General features: G+C 41.3%; 1 protein-coding gene across 1 annotated transcript in view; it reads left to right on the forward strand.

Annotated features, from left to right (window-relative positions):
* LHFPL2 (LHFPL tetraspan subfamily member 2) overlaps nt 1-25,728 on the forward strand; it is a 147,527-nt gene extending 121,799 nt beyond the window's left edge. Inside the window, exon 4 of the mRNA XM_056541608.1 lies at nt 21,768-25,728. Within this exon, the coding sequence (XP_056397583.1) occupies nt 21,768-22,024 (257 nt within the window). The 3' untranslated portion in view covers nt 22,025-25,728. The remainder of the gene's footprint in view (nt 1-21,767) is intronic.
* The last annotated feature ends 274 nt before the right edge of the window (nt 25,729-26,002 follow it).

Genomic DNA, 26,002 nt, shown 5'->3' on the forward strand with positions numbered 1-26,002 from the left:
ATTAACAACACACCCTCTCCAGCAGCGCATACCACTAATATATATATTTAGTATGAGGGCTTGTTTTTTGCGTGACTAATTGTCCTGCGTAATAAAATCACTCATTTTACCATAAAATGTATGGCGCAACCAAAAAAATATTATTTGTCTGGGGAAATTAAAAAGAAAACCGCAATTTTGCAAATTTTCACGCCGTACAATTTACGGTAAAAATGTTGTGTTCTTTATTCTGTGGGTCGATACGATTAAAACGATACCCATGATTATATACTTTTCTATAATTGTTGCACTTAAAAAAAAATCGCAAACTTTTTAACCAAATTAGTATGTTTAAAATCTTTCCATTTTGACGACCTATAACTTTAAATTTTTCCGTATAAGCGGCGGTATGAGGGTTCATTTTTTTGCGCCATGATCTGATGATACAAAAAGTAGCAATTTTGCATTTTATTTTTTATTTTTACGTTCATGCTGTTCACTGTACGGGATCAATAACATTATATTTTAATAGTTCGGACACTTACGCACACGGCGATACCAAATATGTGTATTAATTAATTTGTTTTACACTTTATGGGGGTAAAATGGGAAAAAAGGACACTTTACATTTTTATTGGGAGGGGAATTTTCACATTTTTTCTTACTTTTTTTACTTTCATTTTTACACTTTAATAGTCCCCATAGGGGACTATTTATAGCAATCATTTGATTGCTAATACTGTTCAGTTCTATGCATAGGGCACAGAACTGATCAGTGTTATCGGTCATCTTCTGCTCTGGTCTGCTCGATCTCAGACCAGAGCAGAAGACCCCGGGAGATCGGGATCGAGATGATCGGATTGCCGCGTCAGCGCCGCGGGCGATCCAATTATCAATTGAAAGTACCGCACTGCCGCAGATGCTGTGATCTGTATTGATCAGGGCATCTGAGGGGTTAATGGCGGACATCCGCGCAATTGCGGCTGCCCACAATTACCGGCGGGTCCCTGGCTGCTGATAGCTGCCGGGACCTGCCCCGCATGACGCGTGCACCGGTCCGGTGCTCGCAGTCATCGTGGCGCGTAAATGTACGTCATGGTGCGTGAAGTACCACGGCACCATGACGTACATTTTAGTCCATTGTCGTTAAGGGGTTAACAGAGCGAGAATTCACTTGTAGAGAAAATCCCTTTTAATGAGTCTCGACGGGGTGGACACTTGGTGGAGTTATCCTTAAAGGGGTTGTGCGCTGCCCTGCCTTTCGGAGCTCCGCGTGCAGCGTCTGGAAGTTCATTACTCCGAACGCTGTGTGCGGGATTCCGTGTTCGCGACCGCCCCCTCGTGACGTCACGCCCGGCCCCTCAACCAAAGTCTATCAACTTTCGTTGAGGGGGCGGCCATGACGTCCGGACGCTGCGAGCGGAGCTCCGAAAGGCAGGGCAGCGCACCACCCCTTTAAAGTACGAAAGAAGACTAACTCTATCTAAAACTTCTTGGGCAGCCCTGATACACATTTCAGGTTCCTTCAACATTAAAGAGGTTATCCAGGGAATTTTTTTTTTATATATATCAACTGGCTCCAGAAAGTTAAACAGATTTGTAAATTACTTCTATTAACATGTTTTTATCCTTTCAGTACTTATGAGAAGCTGAAGTTGAGTTGTTGTTTTCTGTCCAAGTGCTCTCTGATGACACCTGTCTCAGGAACTGTCCAGAGTAGAAGCAAATCCCCATAGCAAACCTTTTCTACTCTGTGCAGTTCCCGAGACAAGCAGAGATGTCAGCAGAGAGCACTGTTGCCAGACAGCAAAGTTCAACTCCACTTCAGCAGCTCATAATCCTTCCAATAATTAAGGTTTCTTAATAGACGTAATTTACATACCTTCCATTTGCCAGATGACAAACCGTTTTTAGGATCGGTTGGGGGACCCAATTTGGGAAAAATTGTTTTCCCACCGGAGTACCCCTTCAAAATCATAGTCATTGCTTGTCTTATTTCAGTCTATAGGGTTTTTGAGCTAAAAGTTTAAAGCTTGAGCTGACCTCTGATTGTGGATAAACAAGGTGTATCACATGTGTAGTTGCTTTTCAGGACCGAATTTAATAATCAAATTATAATCTAGCAGTGTATGGTGGTGGTATTTGGAGGTCATGAGGAACATCTTTGTCAGTGGAAATCTTTTCGACAGACCGACTTTGAGTCTTTCATAATTTTGTAGCTTCTTTTTATTTCAGTATTTTTGTTTTATAGTGAGGCTAAACAAATCTAGGAACCAGTTGGTGAACACACCCTCTGTGTAGGTGGCACTAAACATGTGAAATAAAATTTAGCTTAAGGCCAGTTTCGCACTAATACTAGATCATTACGTATTACGGTCGCAAGTGCCAGCCCTACTGCAGGCCTGATGACCCAAACTGATGGATGTTGAAATTCTGGTGTAAAAGCGGTCAAAAGAACAGTAACCTGAAAGTTGTTTCTATGAAGCCTCCCGTATTGTGCGCATAGATTGACGATATACAGTGCATCTTCACTTCTGCCTAGTAGCATCCTATTTCCCAGGCAAACAATGGATCGAGCATGTTGAAATGCAGCCTGTACGCTATCATGTGTTGCCTATTGGGATGCCTTCATGAGCCAAAATAATCAGGGTCATCCAACTAGATGTGTATGGACATTGGACAGCATAACTCTACTGGTAGTGAAATATAAACCCTTTGTAGACACTCTGAGGCCATGTCTTCTGATAGTTTCTGTTGACATTGTATTCTTTTGCTGATTGTTTACTGATTTTATCATCACTGAAAGCCAAACAAGTGCATTGTGTTGCGAAGAAATATCTTAGGATGTACACGAAGGTGTACAATTCCAGAATTGTGATTGTGTTTTACCAACATTGCACCATGCAAACACCAAAGGAAAGTCCAAAGTGGATAGATGCCCCAGCACTGGCCATCTTTAGATAGAAGTACCTGTAAACCTTCGTAAGGCATCATAGGCCTCATTAACCAGCTGTATACTTGTCTGCATTATTGCAGCTTTACTCCTCTCTTAGCTCTTGCAACAAGTGTAGCCTATTTTTGTGCCAAAATGTCTGTTTGATATATCACAAAAAATATATATTGTATATAATAAGTTACTATATAAGAAACCAGTCCTCAAGGGGCAGTGGAAAAGAAGAGCGGAGAGAAGGTTAGGGGATAGATTATTGAAAAGAAAAAAAATGAAGAAAATACTGATATGAGTATTGAGATAAAATATGGTAGGTAATAAGATAAGGTGTGGTAAAATAATATATGAAAAATGAATATAATGATATAATATTAAATAATAAACACGAATCAGGGATAAAATAGATATACATTTTATTAATAACCAATACAATAAAATGGGAATACACACATCTGGACAGGGCCCTTGCACCAGATGTGAGCTGAATAAAATGAATATCAAAAAATATGTATTAAATTGATGACAATAATATATCAACCAACTATATGAGTTTAAAGTCCATTTAGCCTGAAAAGATGTTATGGATCGCAGAAAATATGCGGAGAAAAAATTGTTGGTACTGTAAAATGAATGAGTCCGACAGTTCTCAATAGCTGGTAAATCTGTGCATAAGTCCAACGAGCGATTTAGCCAGATGCAGTATACAGTAACACAATGTAGCAAAATGTGGCAATAGAAATGATACCTGCAAGCCGCAATATGTCTGTTGGATTACTCACGGTCTGTGCGGTCGGTTCTTATGGCTGACAGTCTCGGCAGAGAGGGCAGCGTTCAACACTGGCACAGGAGTGGCGTCCTCCTTCTGTGCAACTAGGGGAGTCGACCTGGTTGTGCGGTTCTGATGGGTGCAGTTGCAGGTTGGCACAGGTGGGCATCCGGACGTGGTCTTATTTGATGGTAAGGCCCAGCAAGTGTCCGGACTTGGTATGGTCTCTGGCGTCCTCGTGTTAGATCGCGCGCGCGATCCTGTAGTGGTCCGCAATATAAGGTGCTGCAGCGCTGCCAAGGGCTAAAGGGTGGGTTATAAAAGTTCTTTAAAATTCTTAATCGTGGTCAAAGGTGGTGATATTAAAAATGATAGGCTATACGCGTTTCAAGACCGTAGTCTCATTCCTCAGTAGCCGAAAATACATATCCTATTTCGGCTACTGAGGAATGAGACTACAGTCTTGAAACGCGTATAGCCTATAATTTTTAATATCACCACCTTTGACCACTTAAATACTGTCCAATCAGGAAGCAACACTGATTGACAATCAATTTCACATGTTGTTGTGCAAATGGAACAGACAACAGGTGGAAATTATAGGCAATTAAATTAGCAAGACACTCCCAATAAAGGAGTGGTTCTGCAGGTGATGACCACAGACCACTTCTCAGTTCCTATGCTTCCTGGCTGATGTTTTGGTCACTTTTGAATGCTCGTAGTGCTTTCACTCTAGTGGTACCATGAGACGGAGTCTGCAACCCACACAAGTGGCTCAGGTAGTGCAGCTCATCCAGGATGTCACATCAATGCGAGCTATGGCAAGAAGGTTTGCTGTGTCTGTCAGCGTAGTGTCCAGAGCATGGAGGCGCTACCAGGAGACAAGCCAGTACATCAGGAGACATGGAGGAGGACGTAGGGTTGCAACAACCCAGCAGCAGGACCGCTACCTCCACCTTTGTGCAAGGAGGAGCACTGCCAGAGCCCTGCAAAATGACATCCAGCAGGCAACAAATCTGCATGTGTCCACTCAAACGGTCAGAAACAGACTCTATGATGATGGTATGAGGGCCCAATGTCCACAGGTGGGGGGTTGTGCTTACAGCCCAACACCGTGCAGGACATTTGGCATTTGCCAGAGAACACCAAGATTGGCAAATTCGCCACTGGTTCCCTGTGCTCTTCACAGATGAAAGCAGGTTCACACTGAGCACATGTGACAGACGTGACAGAATCTGGAGACACCGTGGAGAACGTTCTGCTGCCTGCAATATCCTTCAGCATGACCAGTTTGGCGGTGGGTCAGTAATGGTGTGGGGTGGCATTTCTTTGGGGGGGCCGCATAGCCCTCCATGTGCTTGCCAGAGGTAGCCTGACTGCCATTAAGTACCGAGATCCTCAGACCCCTTGTGAGACCATATGCTGGTGTGGTTGGCCCTGGGTTCCTCCTCCACATGAGGTCTAGCAAGACAATGCTAGACCGACCTCATGTGGCTGGAGTGTGTCAGCAGTTCCTGCAAGAGGAAGGCATTGATGCTATGGACTGGCCCGCCCTTTCCCCAGACCTGAATCCGATTGAGCACATCTGGGACATCATGTCTCGCTCCATCCACCAATGCCACAATGCATCACAGACTGTCCAGGAGTTGGCGGATGCTTTAGTCCAGGTCTGGGAGGACATCCCTCAGGAGACCATCCGCCACTTCATCAGGAGCATGCCCAGGCATTGTGGGGAGGTCATACGGGCACGTGGAGGCCACACACACACACTACTGAGCCTCATTTTGACTTGTTTTAAGGACAGTACATCAAAGTTGGATCAGCCTGTAGTCTGGTTTTCCACGTTGATTTTGAGTGTGACTCCATATCCAGACCTCCATTGGTTGATAAATTTGGTTTCCATTGATCATTTTTGTGTGATTTTGTTGTCAGCACATTCAATTATGTAAAGACGAAAGTATTTCATACGATTAGTTCATTCAGATCTAGGATGTGTTCTCTTAGTGTTCCCTTGTTTTTTTGAGCAGTGTAGGTGAGAGTTGGGGAGTGAGACCTTGGTTGATTAAGATTTTTGACATGTCAAGTTTTTTGTAATGACATGGATACTTTGAGACCCCCATACAATATTAGGAAAAAGTCAGCAGAGCTTGATGATTTTGGAAAGACCAGACAACCATCCAATGTATTTGGTGTCCTCCAGACATCTTTTGGTAAATAATAATCGGGAGGCCCCAATACACATTAGATAGTTGACTGGTCACTTCAAGTTGGCTGTCAACTGCTCGGTCCTTGGAGAGAGATACCACCGCCAAAGGTCATGTTTCATGGCTATTAAAAAGGCTGAATGCTTTTGCAGGGACGCTGCCTCCAATAAATGGCACCAGGCAGCAAGCTGTCATCCTTTTGTCCTCCTCGGTGGGCTTTTTATGGCCTATAAGACTTTAAAGTAGGCTATATTTTAACATTGTATTTTCAGGTGTATTTCATTGTAAAAAAATGTCTGCAAAATTGAATTTATAACATTAATATGCTCTGATTAAGTCTATGGGAAAGAGGATGTTTATGCACACAAAATTTTCAAAAAAATAAGCATTGTTTTCCAGCCTGCGTCAATAAGGGACATGCGTACAATTTTGCAGACACACTTTTTTCACAATGCATATGACTTAAAATACACTTTGTGTACCTAACTTTAAAGGAGTACTTTAGGCAACAGAACTTTATTACACACTTTATCCTTATCCACAGGATAGGGGATCAGTGTCTGATTGTTGGGGGTCCAACTGCTGGGACCCCTGTAATCTTCTGTACGGGACCCCAGCTACTTACCTGTCCTTGGCGCACTATGGTCCCTACCTTACCGGATGAAAGCCAGTGACGACCTGCTCAGCCAATCACTGGCCTCAGTGGCTGGTTGGGGCTGTCACTTGTTTTCTTCCAGGAAGGTGGGGACTGGAGCGTCCCAAGGATGGGTAGGTAGCTGGGGCCACGTACAGGAGATTGCAGGACGTCCCAGCGGTTGGACCTCCCTCTGATCAGACACTTATCCCTCATCAGTTAATAGAGGATATGTGTCTGATAAGTACAGTTCCCTGGAGTACCCCTTTAAGAAAAAACTTAACTTTTTCTGTCCCATGGAAGTCAACATCTCCCGGGGGGAGCTGTGTGGTGCCCACATGCCTGCCGTAAACCAAATCTCTTCACTGCAGCTCAGGTGGCAGTGGCTCTTTCTAATTAAATAAAGATTAGTTAGGAGTAGCCGTATTAGTCCAGTGATGCTTATGACTTGATAAAGGGAGGAATCCCGAAAGCTTGTCTCTACATAATCTTGTTAGTCCAATAAAAAAAGGTTTTACAAGATACTGCAACTACCGATGATTTTGCTAATTAAATAAAGGAAATATTAGTAAATAAAAATAAAAACTCCAATCTGAAATAAAACCATGTGAAAAAGAAAATATATTTATTAACATAAACTGTTTACTGAATTATATGGTGATATATTCCCTTTTTTAGAAAACCTTACCATGCAGATTGTAAGTCATTGTATGGTAAGAATACTTTAGCGAGCCTTTACATAGTTTGTAGACTTTTTGCCCTAACCACAATCCTGGCACTATTTCTGTCGGAAAAAGAATCTAGCCGGTGATCAATCAGGTATGACGTGAGATAATTTCCTAATGCTGGGAACAGTTTCTTGCTTTCCCAGATTTTGAAGAACTATTGTAAAATATCTGACCTCTGGGCACAGAAGGAATCATGAATTTGTCAGAAGCAGGATCCAACATGCACCCTGACACACTTCCATAAAGCCTTCTAAGAGGTATCCGTGACGTATGTACAGAATAAACCAAATAATTGGGAAACCACATTCTTCCTTGTCTACATTGAGGTGGCTGAGAAGAATAATTCAGGTTGACAGCAGTATCATCAGGTTGTCATTTTCTATGTACAGTGGTCCCGCAAGTCACAATATTAATTGGTTCCAGGCCGACCATTGTATGTTGAAACCATTGTATGTTGAAACCATAACTCTATGGAAACCTGGTAATTGGTTCTGAAGCCACCAAAATGTCATCCAAAAATAGGAAAAAGTGAGGATTAAAGATAAATAAGTAGATAACTAATACAGATAAAGCAAATCCTTACATATAAAAGTAAGAATGATCTGCTGGGAGCTGTAAATCACTGTCTATTTCAGTGTTTCCCAACCAGAGGGCCTCCAGATGTTGCAAAACTACAACTCCCAGCATGCCCGGACAGCCTTCGGCTGTCCGGGCATGCTGGGAGTTGTAGTTTTGCAACAGCTGGAGGCACCCTCTTTGGAAAACACTGGTCTATGTAGAGGACAGGAGCTTCTTCATGGTCCTGTACAGAACACGCTATGTCCTAAAAAAGAAGGAAAATGGAGCCGCCCTCACCTGATGTCCAAAGGAGCAGCTAACCCTGGCACAGGTAAAGAGTACAGAACATGTAATACCTCCCTGTACTGTAGGGGGCGCTACCAGACACCAGTCAGTGCATGCACTTCAGTAATACAGGGGTTTTACCAGTGAAATATCCATTCTGATTGGTCGGTTCTTCCAGCCATTGACACATTTTGCAGATTCCATAGCATTGTATGTTGAGTCTGGTTTCAAGTTACAATGGTCCAGAAAAGACCATTGTATGTTGAAACTATTGTATGTTGAGGCCATTGTAAGTTGAGGGATCACTGTATTTGTTCCAAGTCACTTATGAAGTGAATGAGCCAGCATCAATAGGAATAGAAATACCATATGGCTTATTTATGGCAGTGTCTTAATAAAGAATAAAAGACATATAGGTATATAACAAAAATCCCCATCATTTACATAAGAATGAGCTCAATCATACATTTAAACTAGACTCGTATGTATCATTAAAGGAGGCTTCTGGTTTAGCTGTAACCTAGAAGGGCACCCCTAGTGGCCAAACTGAAATTAAGTAATGTACTTTTACCTCTGTAAAGTGCTCTGTGTACTCTCCAACTTTATATTACTTTACAGTCTCTTATTAAAATGGACCCCTAAAAATTGACTTATTACGAAGTGTGCCACTGCTTAGACCCCTGTGATCTGCAGATGAGCTTGCAGGCACGTGTTCATTTCTCCTGCAACACCACCACAGGTTAAAATATAGAGGTAATCCTATATCCACAAAATGGAGAATAACTTGCTGATCTACAGGGTCCAACCACTTAGACCCCAATCTCACCTCAATGGTGGTTTGTTGTCCCCAAAAAATTTAGCAGCAGTGTATTCCTACCCCGCCCATCATTCTGCCGATTACCTAATAGTCACTCCCAAGTTAAGTTCATGCCCTTTTGACTGGTTCTGTGATTTGTCAGACAAACTATAGACTATCATATCTCAACAAGAGGGCTTATCAAGAAACTGTAAAAAAGATTTACAGTCAGAGAAACCTTGGGGATTTATTGACATTAAAATGTTTTGGGGGTTGACTACAGGTCCTCTTTAAGGCTGGGTTCACATCACGTTTTTACCAATATGGGACTCCATATGGCTGGGGTCGACTACGGTTTTAGTTGCGGTGGGAAAACCGCATATGGGGCAAAAATGAGCCGACCGGAGTCACCGTTTCACTCCGTTCGGCTCATTGAAATGAATTACATACGGGCAGCATACGGCAGGGATACGGGAGCGCAAGGTTTTAGCTCCCCCTGCCGTATGCGGTCCCGTATTGGTAAAAACGTGATATGAACCCAGCCTAAGCATTATATAGTGCCCATTCAACTTAGAGGGCCGTCTGTGTAATCTTTAGCCAGTCTACACTCTGCCCGATACATAGAAGTCCTAATTGAAGAAACTCTTTATTGAAGCGATTGTCTAGGATAAAAAATATCCCAACAAGGCAATTCCTTTAAGCCACAAAAGCATGCTGCTAGTAACTTGCAGTGTTTTATAGAATTTTCCCAGTAGGTCTGCCATGCTTTATGCTGACCATTGCAATTGAGCAGGAGGGTAAGTATTATTCATAATGAGGCAGCGGAACACGGGCGGTCTGCATATACTCATGGTAACTTTATTTGCTGGTGGCCGGTTCTTATAGCTTGTGGTTTTTCTGTTATCATTCCTTGAGTATTTTACAAGAGCTTCTAGTGTAAATCTTCCTCTCACTGTCGTTCTTAGTTTTATTTTAGCTTGCAGCCCTTAGTTGCGTGTTAAGAACACCACTCTGGTGTACCCAAATGCTTATATAGTACATGGATCAGTCAATTGTAAAGGAGGATTATCTTGATAGAGATAGAAGAGGCTGTTCAGAGCATGTTAGGACCCCCACCTAATGTGCAGACACTGCGAGAAGGGCCAATATTCCTGCAGAATGATTTCATCATTTAGTGGTATCTATGCCATGATGAATTGCTCCAATTCTGAGGGCCATTAGTAGCTGGATGACTGTAATAAAGTGGCCATCAGCTGTATATACCTGAGATGGTGGCATAGTGTTGGTTGCTAGTGTCCATGGCAAGACAAGAATTGACCCCCCCCCCCCCTAACCTGGCCCAGCAAATGTAAAGTGAGCAGTATTGCTGCTTTATAATGTAAGCAGGGAGTCTGTTCACAAGTTCTGCATTGCATATACATCTCATGACATGTTAAATCAGTGTAGCAGGTTACCAAACAAATATAGTCTTAAAGGGGTACTCAGTTGGAAAACCTTTTTTTTTTTTCTTTTTTGGTGCCAGAAAGGTAAACAGATTTGTAAATTACTTCTATATAAAATCTTAATCCTTCCAGTACTTCTCAGCTGCTGTATGCTCCACAGGAAGTTCTTTTCTTTTTGGATTTCCTTTGTCTGACCACAGTGCTCTCTGCTGACACCTCTGTCCATGTCAGGAACAGTCCAGAGTATGAGCAAATCCCCATAGCAAGCCTCTCCTGCTCTGGACAGTTCCTGACATGAACAGAGGTGTCAGCAGAGAGCACTGTGGTCAGACAGAAAGGAAATTCAAAAAGCAGTTCCTGTGGAGCATACAGCAGCTGATAAGTACTGGAAGGGTTAAGATTTTTATATAGAAGTAATTTACAAATCTATTTTACTTTCTGTCACCAGTTGATGGCCAATAAGTGTTTGAAGGAACGCTATTTCCCCATATTCAACCCATGTTGAATCAGCTGAAGAACGAGACAACGGTCATTTGTTGGCCAAACGCATCTTTTTTGTAGCCAATAAAATCATTATCAGCCGCATGTTGCTCTGGTGATGTGCGGCTGATGAGTTTAAATAGTCGCCTGAACGATCAATAGATTGTTTGTGTGGTGCGGCCGCACATTTAATGGCGCTTCCTAAAGGCTCAGTAAATACATCAATCACTGTGTTCGGGAGCCCTTCGGGCCTTTCAATCCACCCTGGTGGCCCCCTGCCCATACAATGCTAAGGGCTTGAGGTCCAACCTTTGAAATAAAAACTCACCATTATGTAAGGTTTTTGTCAGGGCCATATCATGTTATATGGGAATCTTTGTATCTCCATAGGCTGTGTGTGTGTGGCCATGTAATTCTGGCTTATTCCCCTGTTAGGATGCCTGTTAAACCCATTCAGCAAACTGTGTGCATTCCCTTTGTGTGCGATCAGTTTACACACGACTGTATGATTTCACATGGTGCAGTTTGTTTATTAATACCACATGAGTAATGCAATTATCTGCTGTTTGTCTAGGTGTATTTTATGGCGTTAGCTGATGTAAACCATGGCCACCCACCAATGCAGTCAGGTTTCCCAAGCTATAAGGTTTAAGGCTTTACATGACTTAATCTCTGTTTGTTTTGCAACATGTCCATGCTGAGCCGAGTTATAACATTTGGGAGGATGTCAATGGGAAAATACTTGGCTTTTTAATTTCCCCCTGTTTGGGACGTGTAACTTACTTAGCTTTGGGGGCAATTGCAGTGTTAATAAGAAAACAGAAATATTATTGGGGGATTTTGCTGCAGAATTTAACTGATTCATTCCAAAGGGTAAAATCCCATAACATTTATCTGCAAAATAATGTGCAGCATCATCAGATTTCTGCACAAATGAGGATTTTGGCAACCCTATCCATACTGTAAATCAGAACTGTAAGCGCCCATCCACACTGCTGAATCTCTGCTTTGCAGATCGCTGACAGATCCTGTCCACCGCCGAAATCATAGACTGCAATACAGTCCGGCGGAATTCTGCTAAAAGAATGAACATGTTAATTAGTTTGTTGCATCCTGAATTTTGAATTTCCGCTGCAGAATTTTCCGCCACAGAAATTCCGCAATGTGAACGCTACAGAAAAATCCCATTGATCGCATCGTCGGCAGAAATTCTGTAGGGTGGATGGGTCCAAATGCTGCATTAATTCTGCCTTATTTGAACATAGCATAGAAGCTATATACAATGTCTCCTGGCTCTCCAAAAGAAACAATATAAATATTATTCTATACTTTATATATTACAGTGGGGATCAAAAGTTTGGGCACCCCAGGTAAAAATTTGTATTAAATGTGCATAAAGAAGCCAAGGAAAGATGGAAAAATCTCCAAAAGGCATCAAATTACAGATTAGACATTCTTATAATATGTAAACAAAAGTTAGATTTTATTTCCACCATTTACACTTTCAAAATAACAGAAAACAAAAAATGACGTCTGCAAAAATTTGGGCACCCTGCAAAATTTAGAGCATGCACTGCCCCCTTTGTAAAGCTGAGACCTGCCAGTGTCATGGATTGTTCTCAATCATCATCTGGGAAGACCAGGTGATGTCAATCTCAAAGGTTTTAAATGCCCAGACTCATCTGACCTGGCCCCAACAATCAGCACCATGGGTTCTTCTAAGCAGTTGTCTAGAAATCTGAGACTGAAAATAGTTGACGCTCACAAAGCTGGAGAAGGCTATAAGAAGATAGCAAAACATTTTCAGATGTCAATATCCTCTGTTCGGAATGTAATTAACAAATGGCAGTCATCAGGAACAGTGGAAGTTAAAGCAAGATCTGGAAGACCAAGAAATATATCAGACAGAACAGCTCGCAGGAATGTGAGAAAAACTATTCAAAACCCACATTTGACTGCACAATCCCTCCAGAAAGATCTGGCAGACACTGGAGTTGTGGTACACTATTCCACTATAAAGAGATACTTGTACAAATATGGTCTTCATGAAAGAGTCATCAGAAGAATGGGAACAGAATTTAATGAACATAACCTCTGTCCAACTGTTAAGCATGGGGGTGGATCAATCATGGTTTGGGGTTGTATTGCAGCCAGTGGCACAAGGAACATCTCACGAGTAGAAGGAAAAATGGATTCAATAAAATTTCAGCAAATTTTGGATGCTAACTTGATGTCAAAAAGCTGAAGTTAAAGAGAGGATGGCTTCTACAAAAAGATAATGATCCTATACACACCTCGAAATCCACAGGGGATTACATCAAGAGGCGTAGACTGAAGGTTTTGCCATGGCCTTCACAATCTCCTGACCTCAACATTAGAGATGAGCGAATTTACAGTAAATTCGATTCGTCACGAACTTCTCGGCTCGGCAGTTGATGCCTTATCCTGCATAAATTAGTTCAGCTTTCAGGTGCTCCCGTGGGCTGGAAAAGGTGGATACAGTCCTAGGAAAGGGTCTCCTAGGACTGTATCCACCTTTTCCAGCCCACGGGAGCACCTGAAAGCTGAACTCATTTATGCAGGATAAGCAATCAACTGCCGAGCCGAGAAGTTCGTGACGAATCGAATTTACTGTAAATTCGCTCATCTCTACTCAACATAATTGAAAATCTATGGATAGACCTTAAAAGAGCTGTGCGTGACAGGCAGCCCAGAAATCTCAAAGAACTGGAATACTTTTGTAAGGAAGAATGGGCAAAGATACCTCAAACAAGATTTGAAAGACTCTTGGCTGGCTACAAAAAGCGTTTACAAGCTGTGATACTTGCCAAAGGGGGCAGTACAAGATATTAAAGGGGTATTCCAGGCAAAACCTTTTTTTATATATAATAACTGGCTCCGGAAAGTTAAACAGATTTGTAAATTACTTCTATTAAAAAAATCTTAATCCTTCCAATAGTTATTAGCTTCTGAAGTTTTCTGTCTAACTGCTCAATGATGATGTCACGTCCCGGGAGCTGTGCATGATGGGAAAATATCCCCATAGGAACTGCACAGCTCTCGGGACATGAGTCATCAGAGAGCAGTTAGACAGAAAACGACAACTCAACTTCAGAAGCTAATAACTATTGGAATGATTAAGATTTTTTAATAGAAGTAATTTACAAATCTGTTTAACTTTTCGGAGCCAGTTGATATATAAAAAAAAGTTTGGGCCTGGAATACCCCTTTAACTCTGCAGGGTGCCCAAACTTTAGGAGACGCCATTTTTTTGTTTTCTGTTATTTTGAAAGTGTAAATGATGGAAATAAAATCTAACTTTTGTTGACATATTATAAGAATGTCTAATCTGTAATTTGATGCCTTTTGGAGATTTTTCCATCTTTCCTTGGCTTCTTAATGCACATTAATCATATTTTTTTACCTGGGGTGCCCAAGAGTTTGTTCTCTCTGGCCTCCTCTTCTTTCCCCCAATATCACGGGGGAGAAAAGTTTGGTGACCCCAGTTAGTTGGTCTATCTCACTACATATTGTGGGGGGGGGGATCATCTTTCTGTATATTGCCTGCTTTAACCCAATGCAAGAGGTACTCTGCCCCTAGACATCTTATCCCCTATCCAAGGAGGAGTACCTCTTTTATATCAAATGTCATGCATCCAATTTCTTCTTCCAAAAACCGCACCACATCTGTTATCAGGTTGTTGGTGGTATAATGGCTCAGTTCCATTAAAGTGCATGCAGAAAAGTTGGTGCTGTTCTTGGAAGAAATCAGCTCTGTTTATTTAATCCTGGATAACCCCTTTTAACAGACCTGATATTTGTCAGATTTGTATAGTTGTAAAATCCCATTAAACAATCCTAAGACTTAAACAAAATTTGTTTAAGTTGTTTGGGAGCGATGGTGAAATATTTTCCTAATAAGACACGGAGCCTCTATATAGCTGCATCTGCATTAAAGATGCTATAAAGAAATGTGCTGACTAGTGAAACGCAGCTGGGATTAGAGTGGCCTGCAAAACCCTCTCCGAATTGCTAACAGGGAGGATGCTATATAATGCAGGGATGTGGAATTCCTATCGCCCGACGCCCGGGACAAGCAGTTCCTGGCGCCGGGCAGGTGAATTTGTCCGGCCCTTAGCCCGGCTTCGGGCAAGCGGGGCCGGACCTGGCAAGTCGCCCGGACCTCTGTATGGAGCGGGCTCCCGACTCCTGCCCACTCCATACTCTGCAGCCCCCAGCTGTAAAAACCTGTGTCCTCCGAAGCAGAGCAGGGGAGATGAGAAGCTGTGTATTTGTCTTCTCTCCCCTGCTCTGCAGACGTGCGGAGGGAGATGAGGGGGCGTGGCTTCTTGCTCCCCGTGCAGACCTGCGTCCTCTGCCTTCACTCCCCCCAGCTATAGCTTCGGAGAGCTGAGGGGAGGAGGCGCGTCTGCACGGGAAGATGCATGCGGCGCTCACAGGGGAGTATGGAGCGGGCTCGGGATTCCTGCCCGCTCCATACTCTGCAGCCCCCGGCTGTTCTCAGTAGCCGGGGGCCGCCGCTGATAGCCAGCATGCGGTGATTGCCCCAGCTGGCTATTAACCCTTTAGATTGCCACTGTCAAAGCTGACAGCGGCGTCTAAAGGGACATGTGAATGCTCCCTGGTGGGCTAGTGGGGTGGATCTATATCATTATGGCATATTACATTTTTTTACCTGCATAGCAAAGAGATAAATGAAAGAATAACCATGAGGGAAAGTATTGTACAGCTGCCTATATACTATACTGGGTCAGTGGCCATCTGATATGCCATATACTGGGTCAGTATTATTACCCATATTTATAGTGAGGTTGTAGAATGAGAATTGAAACTGATGAAAATGTTTGTCAGCAAGGGCCTCCATAGTCTATATTTATAGGCCTCCATAGTATAACTATATGTTTATAGGCCTCCATAGTCTATATTTATAGGCCTCCATAGTATAACTATATGTTTATAGGCCTCCATAGTCTATATTTATAGGCCTCCATAGTATAACTATATGTTTATAGGCCTCCATAGTATAACTATATGTTTATAGGCCTCCATAGTATAACTATATGTTTATAGGCCTCCATAGTATAACTATATGTTTATAGGCCTCCATAGTATAACTATATGTTTATAGGCCTCCATAGTATAACTATATGTTTATAGGCCTCCATAGTATAACTATATGTTTATAGGCCTCCATAGTATAACTATATGTTTATAGGCCTCCATAGTATAACTATATGTTTATAGGCCTCCGTAGTATAACTATATGTTTATAGGCCTCCGTAGTATAACTATATGTTTATAGGCCTCCGTAGTATAACTATATGTTTATAGGCCTCCGTAGTATAACTATATGTTTATAGGCCTCCGTAGTATAACTATATGTTTATAGGCCTCCGTAGTATAACTATATATGTTTATAGGCCTCCGTAGTATAACTATATATGTTTATAGGCCTCCGTAGTATAACTATATATGTTTATAGGCCTCCGTAGTATAACTATATATGTTTATAGGCCTCCGTAGTATAACTATATATGTTTATAGGCCTCCGTAGTATAACTATATATGTTTATAGGCCTCCGTAGTATAACTATATATGTTTATAGGCCTCCGTAGTATAACTATATATGTTTATAGGCCTCCGTAGTATAACTATATATGTTTATAGGCCTCCGTAGTATAACTATATGTTTATAGGCCTCCATAGTATAACTATATATGTTTATAGGCCTCCGTAGTATAACTATATATGTTTATAGGCCTCCGTAGTATAACTATATATGTTTATAGGCCTCCGTAGTATAACTATATATGTTTATAGGCCTCCGTAGTATAACTATATATGTTTATAGGCCTCCATAGTATAACTATATATGTTTATAGGCCTCCATAGTATAACTATATATGTTTATAGGCCTCCGTAGTATAACTATATATGTTTATAGGCCTCCGTAGTATAACTATATGTTTATAGGCCTCCGTAGTATAACTATATGTTTATAGGCCTCCATAGTCTATGTTTATAGGCCTCCGTAGTATAACTATATGTTTATAGTCATGTCAGATCCACATGTTCTCCCCCAAACTCTGCTGGTCACATAAAATACCATGATATTTGCTCTTGGCTTCTTGTCCCCGTGGCTTCCCACTTTCATATATGGGAAACTTTTCTTGCATGGAAGATGAAGTTGCCGATATGCTGCCATGTCAAATACTGGGTTGACAAAGACCATCTCATCCATAGATGCTGTGTAGTGGAACATGGAGTCTGTAGAATGAATCCACAGGTATTTTATGACTGTGAGGCACCCCTTTCATCCCTACAAACAGTGGGATAGATAAATAAAACTGCCTGCACCAGCAGTCATCTGCAATTAGCATGAAAAATCTGACTTGCCTGGTTTACACCATAAATGTTTTCAAAATGTTTTAGACCCCTTTTTGCCTTGGTCAACAATTTAGTGTGACTTACTGGGAAGTTGATGCTGCTTAAATGCAGTACTGTATGTCATAAATACACTATATTTTGGTAAAAGTTTTTGACATAAAGAGTAAGACAACTAATAGATGGTGAGAACATAGAATAGACAGTCCAAAGATGTGCCAGCCTGAGCCACTATAATAAATCGAATGCATTTTACCCTGTTTAGTCTACGTTCACACTAAGAATTACACCGTTTTATTTATCCCCCTTCACCCACTTCCATTCCAATGCTTCTTGTGGGTGTTGGAGGACACTTGTATATAATGCCCCTTTTTAAATGGGTTGAGTAGGCCCTGATAACAAGCACCACTATCTGTGATCAGCGCTCGATTATGTAGCCTTCATAAGGCCTGATCGCTAGGCCCTTCAAACTTTATCATTTTTGGGCCACGTCCCCCGATTGCACAGAGCAGCGTGCACCTGAATTTAATCATTTTATTTGTGGCACAAAGCATGCAGTCAGCCAACAAGTGTTTTTCTTGTCTGTTGGTTACCTACGGTCCTATAGTCATAGATATAACCATGTGTATGAGTTCTTAGGGGCTGTGTCTGCTGGATTACGAATTACGGATTGCGTTACAAAAGCTATGACTGATTCATTCTGCAACAGATTCTGACGGATCCTGTTGACTTTTATAATGGGTCCATCAGGTTTCCATTATTTTAACTGGGTAGAATACAGCAGAATGTTACGCTCCTCTGGCTGCCAAGGAACTTCCTTTTCCCAGATCACTAAACAAAAGTAGTCAAAGTTAAGTATTAAGTATGATCTGATATCGCGCCCACAAATGGCACAGAGAGAGGGGTAACTAAAGCCTCCCCATTGTTCACTGTTTGTTATAGGTCACATTTCAGAAGAGATTATTCATTACTGGAAATCTTCCCAATGACATCTGGTCTTGTGGAGAGAATTACATGGGGATCTGTGACTAATAATCCTCACCGACAGTGTAACAAAAGACGATTTTTACAGTTTCACTTCCATTCTGCAGTCCTGGAAAGGACCAGCCTAAAGCTTCTGGGGAGCAAACATTATTCCAATCCTGGCATGTGTACTATCACTGGGGGGGTTGTTAGTTTGTTTTAACCTTGTTTATCAAAGTAAAGATTAAAGCAATAGATAAGTTATCAGAATCCTTTATTTTTAGGGGGTTTGTTATCCCAGTCTAAACACCCCCATACACATTAGTCAAAAGTCAGCCAAACTAGTATACCAACAGGATGGGGCGACTGTCTTATGTGTATGGGGACCTCCTGACTCGTCCCAATCCGATAATGTTAGGTGAGACAGTGACTGTATATTAAATTCTAAAAGGTTACTCCGGGATAGAACTTTTCTTTAAAATCCTGCCGAGGCTGCCAGTGTTTAAAAAGAACAAACAACAAAATCTAAACCGATTACTTATTGCTCCCAAGGTGCCTCTGGTATCCTTCTCCCGTCCTCCAGTGCAGTCTACCTTCTGGTTCTTGAAGTTGACTAGTCAGACTGCAGCTCAGCTAAGCGCCAGCCACAGCAATGTCCCGCCTCGGACATTGTTTCATTGATTAGCTGAGCTGCAGTGTGATGTGATGACCTATGGCATCCAGGAAGAGGACCGCAGTCAAGTACGGGTGCCGGATACCAGAGGCATTGGGGAAGCAGCCAGGAGGCAAGTCCAGGCTTTGGGTTTGTAGTTGATCTACATCATAGCGGACCGCTTGAAGGTCAGTCATCCAAGCTGTTTTAAGATCAGTGGCTAGGGTGAGCAAGTCCATTTTGGTGGGTAGAAGAGCCAGAAGGGCTTGAAGTTCTCAATGATTACGCAAAGTATGAACCGCCATTTCAGGTGACGTAAGCAGTGGATCTGGAGCGGTAGTTGATGATGAAGCAGAAGCTGGTACAGGTCAGGACTGTGTTGTCTTGAGTCTTCCACAGATGAATAGTCAGAGCCCTGACCCCCAGGGGGAGCATGTTTCGGGGGGGGGGGGTTGACGAGTTTTTTCTTTGCAGGAGCGCTATCTCCCCAGTATTCAGGTGGGCCGGAATCGTCCGAGGAATCACCACTGATGCTGAAACACCAGAGTCCATGTGGGTGGGTAAAGGTGGTGCCGCTTTAAATGGGGAGTATAGAGACTGGGACATAAGGTGGTCCCTTAGCATGGTAATTGGTGCTTCAGAGACCGCATGTCTGTTTGGTTTGTATACATGGCAGAGATATTCTGACCAGGTGGACAAGGAGGTACATGAGGCGATGTCCCTAAGTCTTGAGGGTAGAGTAGTTGAAAATAATTTGTATTGGTTTTAAATACAATGTATATCAGTATCCAAGCATTAACATAGAAGGGGTAGTCCTATGTAGTCTTAGGGTGATGGTGGGTAGTCCATTGGCTACACCATTGAAATCACTGAATGTTATTAAAATACATTTTTCTTCATTTCTTTATAGAAACTGATTGTCAGGTTTGGCATAGTCTTGGGATTGGCAGGGTCCCAGCTCTCAAATTCTCTTCAACTTTTAAAACACATATTTTTTAGCAGTGCCCTGGATCCGGAGACTACAATAAAAAGCAAAACATCTCGGCATCTTTTACGCTAAAAACCTTCACTCGAGATACAAAGTTATAGTTCAGGGCAGTAGAAATCATTGGCATTATAAAACAGATCATATACAAGTGGAAATGTTATTGTTGTGTCTTATATATCATATTGATATCCAAGACACAATAATAAAAATGTTTGCTCTATTTGATCTGCTGTGGATTTCTATTGTGTATAGTACTGTGGACTTTGATATCCTTCCAATGGCTCACACTGCAGTGTAGAACTCATTGTTTCTAACCATAGGTGAACAGCGGGCTAAATTTGGACTTGTATGCATGGTGCCAAAAAATAAATAATTTAAGCTATTTCGTCTGATATATGCTGCCTTTTTCCTGTGAATATTTGGGCTTTATATACAACAAAAATATTACATAACCTATACATCTAATACATTATCGTCTGCATGCAGGAACCTTAGATTTTTTTAAACCTGCAGAACCATGGAAATTGCTTTCCACCACACATATGCCCTTCTGCAAGGTTGATTTTACAGTATAACTGGAGAGAAAGTACTCCCGGTATACAGGGAATTGGGGGGAAAAAAGCCAACTATGTGTCTGAGTGTTTAGGTTCCAGTTCACCATGTCCACCAACCAAGAGGAAAAGAGACCAAAGTAACATTCCCCAGCTGTAACAGAACTACAACACCCATCAGCTGCAGGGACATAATGAAAGTTGTCATTTTGCAACAGCTGACGAGCCACAGGTTGGGGAAGACCAGTCTAGAGCAATGGTCTTAGTTCGGTGTAGGTGTGAAAATTGTCTGCTTCAATGGTTGATGATATAGAAATGCAAATACCTAATTCAGTACTGGTGCAATATATGTATTAGTCAGACCATGGTTACAGCCGTTTCATACGCTGAGCACATGAAATGGCTGTAACCACGATCTGACTAACTGCATCCTGTACTCCCCTGCTTTGAATGTTTGTTCACATTGCATCTTAAAGGAAATCTGTCATCAGAATCACCCGCACTAAACCTGTTACACAGGCTTGTAGTGCGGGTGATCCTGATTAAAACGCTTCTTACCTGGTTAAAAATGGTTCAGCGGTTTTTCAGATATCTTTATTTTTAGTTTTCTGTTATTCCCTGGCTTGGGACTCAGTGGGAGGGGTTATCATCTGGGACTCGGCCACACGTCATTCTAGCTGGGCGGAGCTGCCGCCCGGCTCATGAATATTCATGAACTTAGACCGAGAAAGAAGAATTAGACCAGGAGGATAAGTTCATGAATATTCATGAGCCGGGCAGCAGCTCCGCCCAGCTAGAATGACGTGTGGCCGATTCCGAGATGATAACCCCTCCCACTGAGTCCCAAGCCAGGGAATAACAGAAAACTAAAAATACAGATATCTGAAGAACCGCTGAACCATTTTTAACCAGGTAAGGAGCGTTTTAATCAGGATCACCCGCACTACAAGCCTGTGTAACAGGTTTAGTGCGGGTGATTCTGATGACAGATTTCCTTTAAACAGTTTTTTGCTTCTGCAAGTGGGGAGTGCCATTCATATTTCTATTCTGTGGTCTGTGTGTATTATTTTTTGCTTCGAAGTGTTCGCTTAGTCATTTTCTATGGGCAATCTGGTAGACACTGCTTTAAGGTGAGCTATCTTCCTGGGAAATGTTCGGCATAGATACAAGCTGTATGTGTATCCTATCTTTAAAGCAAAAGTGTTTTACTTCTTAGGTAGACACATATTTTTTCTATTTTTTCCAGGATTGACGGACACTTTATTACTACAACTAAAGGCCTAGAAATTGCTTAGCATTGATAAAATTGATAAAAATTTACAAAAGCATATTGGTTGGACTAGTTTTTCTCAATATTAATGGTTTTCTTCATTCTTGTTTTCTAGGTCTCTTTCTTATACTCGGCCTCATCATATACCCTGCTGGATGGGGATCTCAGAAGGTGGTCAGTTACTGTGGACATTATGCCTCTGCCTACAAACTGGGGGAGTGTTCCTTGGGGTGGGCTTTCTACACGGCCATAGGAGGCACCGTCCTCACCTTCATCTGCGCCATCTTTTCTGCACAGGCTGAAATCGCCACCTCTAGTGACAAAGTTCAGGAAGAAATAGAAGAAGGAAAGAACCTCATCTGTTTGCTTTGATGGCCAATCAGCCTTCATCAAACACTTTAGAGACTTTATAAAGGGATGATCATGTTTACATGGCCCGCTTCTTGCATGAATGGATGATAAACATTCATGGTTCGTCATGCTCCGGCTTTTTCTTTGTCCATCAAGTGGAAAGGGGTCCTAAACCAGGAGATGGGACCAGAGGTGTGATTGTAGTGCTCGGCACATGGAAACGAAGTGCAAAGATTTGTGTACAGTACTTGCCAATGTTCTGATCCTTCAGCTTTTGAAAAGTCACTTTAAAACTGTATTTTCTCCTTTGCATATCGGAAAGCTAACCATGTATTTTTGGACATAATAGGATTTTTTTTTAATGATTTAGTTTTTCTGATTTGAAGCCACTGCTTGTTGTGTGCCACTAATCTTAGCGATTGTAAAACTGGAAACATTTTACTTTTCTCATGTGGTTCTTTTTGTGGTGCAAACGAATGTTTAGATACATTATATGATTAATATTTTTAGGTATGGAGAGAACCACTGCATTAACAATGGGAAATACTTTGAATACAGCCATTTAAATAGACTTTTGAAGGGGTCTTACAAATCCAGGTATTTATAACACCCTAATCCTTCACTGCCTTGTGGGGGCTGAGCCACTTCAGTGAGTATCACTCTATCAGTTGGTGCATATTAAGGTATTGATAGATCCTTTACTGTACCTAGGCAGAATTAACCATTTTGTTCATCCAAGTTGTCTTAAAATTATAGCCGTGTGGTCGGGGGTTGCATTCAGAGCCTCCACTGGACATGCTGTCATTGTTGGCAACTTGCCATCAAAATGCCGGACTCTTTGATGGGACCTCAATGGATGTCTACATTTGGGTCTGTAGGATACTTTAAGGAACCATTGTGTCACAACCATAGCTTTAGTAAATTAGCCATATTGTGCTGCAGGGAACTCGCACAAATTCTGCTCTGTAGCTTTAGCCTTAAAAAAAACACTTTTAGACTCCATTGAATGTACTAACATTATATGTGCACACAATGTAAGCTCTACAAACAGCACAGAGTTGACCCATGGCAACAGCAAGTAATGGACTAACTATTATGACTGTATAGAGTTATGTGGTTCATTTGTTTGGGAGTCCTAAAAGCACACTTTATAAGTTTCAGTTAAGCAGGGACCAAATACTTGGTGCTTTATATTTCCTATACCTGCCCATTTTTTATACCAGATTTTGCTTACAAGTGATGCCTCGGCTCAGTATGTCTTGCTAGAAAGTCTACAAAACTAAGATTGTGGTGCCAGTCATAGTGCTCAACATCAAAGCTTTAGACTTCATCAACCTTTTTTTTTTTCCAGCTGTAAAACCACAATTCCCATCATGCCCTGACAGTCTTCAGCTTTTATGGCATCATGGGGGTTGTAGTTTTGCTACATCTGGAGAGCGATAGGTTGGGGAAGACTGCTGTAGACCATTGCACATAGTGACCTATCATCTGTCATAAGAGTTCAATATAATCACTATGCCATTACTTTGACTAGGACTTATTAATGTACTTATGGGTATTGTTTGTTGTGGTTTTAAGTGCTATTATTACATAGTAGTATTTGGAAATGCACTATACCGCCTAAGCTACACATCCATTCCTCCGCCATATACACAGTAGACAATATGGTGGTTTCCCAATTAGGAAGTTCTTAGAATTTTAAGTGTTCTTACTTGATAATGAAGTTCTCTACTATATCATATTTATTATGTTAAGCAAAAACAAAAAAAGGGCAAATCTTTCTAAAGATTCACTCAACTCTAGATGGAAGGTAAACAAGGAATGTTTAGGGATTTGCTGTCCGTTTTCCCTAGTAATAGGCAACTGGTCATATTGTCATTTATTTCCCTATGGGAATGTATTGGAAATGTATTACTTGCCTTCTCTAAAGATCCAGGCACATCCATCTTAGAAATTTTTCCAAGCTGTCAAGGTTGAAGAATAGGCCAGAGCACCTAGCCATATAAACAGTTTTGTAGTATATAGGGCAGTGATTCACAACCATTTTTCCATCCTGAGGAACCTTAACTATCAAGTCCACATTGGACACCTCACTTCTTATACTCCTTCCGATACAAACATATAACAAAGTGTATATTAATGTCCATTGCCCTAATGTATCTCAGCATGATCCGAGAAAGTCAGTCGGAGGGCATAGAAAGCATAAAATAGCTTTGTTTTGTCCACCCCATGCCAAGCATCAATGAGTTGAAGGTCAACCCACCATTTCCTGCATTGAGAGATTCTACCAACATGTGGTTGGAAAATACTGATTCTCTGCATTATAAAGCATATAAAAATAATAATTTTCTGAATTTCATGAGACCTTTCTACTATGCATACTTTCTGCCATAATTCAGGAGATTGTTAACAATATCCAATCTTTGTCCTCAGTGGTTCCCTTTACCATTAAAACTGATGCACACGCAACTAACCTAATGTTAAAAAACATGATATACAAACTGACCTATGAATTATGGCAGACCATGGGTTACAAAGCATTACTTACACTATAATCTGGTATGTGCCAACTCTAGTAAATGTTTATCTAGCCAAGTTTTGTGGCTGTTCTTCATTATTCAGTATTGCTACAAGCCAAAGGACAACTAAGACATCATGTACATGGGAATAATTCAATAATAGGCCATCTGATGGGCCAGGCCACCATTTTTTTTCTATTTAAAGTATGTCGGATATGAAATACTGGTATACAGTATAGCCCCATAGACTTATGTGGATGCCTATTGCAGCTTTATACAACTTAGAGGTTGCACAGAGTTCAGCTCTTCTATGGAGCGTTCTTGGTGGCTTTACTTTACTTTCAGTAGGGTCCATGTATAACACCATACAGGCTAACATAATATGGAGCTCATGTATAAGATTTCCAAAGTCTCAAATGTGTTTTACTTGCATCATAAAACATGGCCATCAAGCGCCAACGCTTCCGATGTTACATATTGCACATCATCTCGAGATCATACTATTCACCCAAACTTTTGTCACATTTGGAAGAGTATGATGTGAGGGATCAAACAAATAAAATGCCTTGTTTTATATATTGTGAAACTTTATCAGAATGCCTGTGGTCTGGTAAATCTGTGTACACAAGCCATATTGTATTGTCTCGTGCCATAAGATTTCTTGTTTTTACTAATCTGTAGCATATTTAAAGTGGATCTGTCAACTGGAAAACAGGGGTGTAAATAAGCACATGGAGACATAGGGCTACTTATCATGAATCGGGGCATACCTGAGCCATAGGCTTACTTATACCAGTTTCCCTGCTGACAGGTCCGATAAAAAATAAAAAAAAGTGCAATACAATGCGAAGTATTAATTATGAAGTGGTGGGTTTTAATGTTTACCTGTGGCCAAGGTATAGTAGAGGCCTTCATATTGTGCGATTAAATAGTGCACGTGGTTCCAGGTTGGGTTATCATATTTTATTATATTGATAGTATATCCAAATGAATATCGATGCACCCCGCACCCATGCTGCCTTCCCTGCACCTCGGCCACGGGTTCTCTAACACTCCGAAGAAGCTTAATACAAACTTTTGTACATACTCAATTTTATGAAATTCCACAACCAAAATGTTATGCTTTTGATACTGTGAGTTTGGGGTCTTTGGAAATAAGCAAAATGAGACTCTTACAATAGAAAATAATAAATAAATAAAAAATAGAACCAATGCTATGCAATGTGTGCCATTTATTTATGTATAAGGCAAAATTCACGCTTATGTGTGGGGCGCTACCATCCTATAGGCAGGTCATATATTCCAAAGTGCTCTTAGATTGTAATGGACACATTTTTTAAGCGTACTTAAATATGTACTTTTAGATTATTTTTTTTAAACCCTGGTTTTGTTAGACTAGCCTTTCAGAGTAGATTTAGCGCTCTCACTGCTGTAACCAGGTGTACAGCTATTTCTCATTCTCTACATTTGAGGAAGTGGG

Source organism: Hyla sarda, chromosome 1 (assembly GCF_029499605.1).
Source record: "Hyla sarda isolate aHylSar1 chromosome 1, aHylSar1.hap1, whole genome shotgun sequence".
Classification (NCBI taxonomy): domain Eukaryota; kingdom Metazoa; phylum Chordata; class Amphibia; order Anura; family Hylidae; genus Hyla; species Hyla sarda.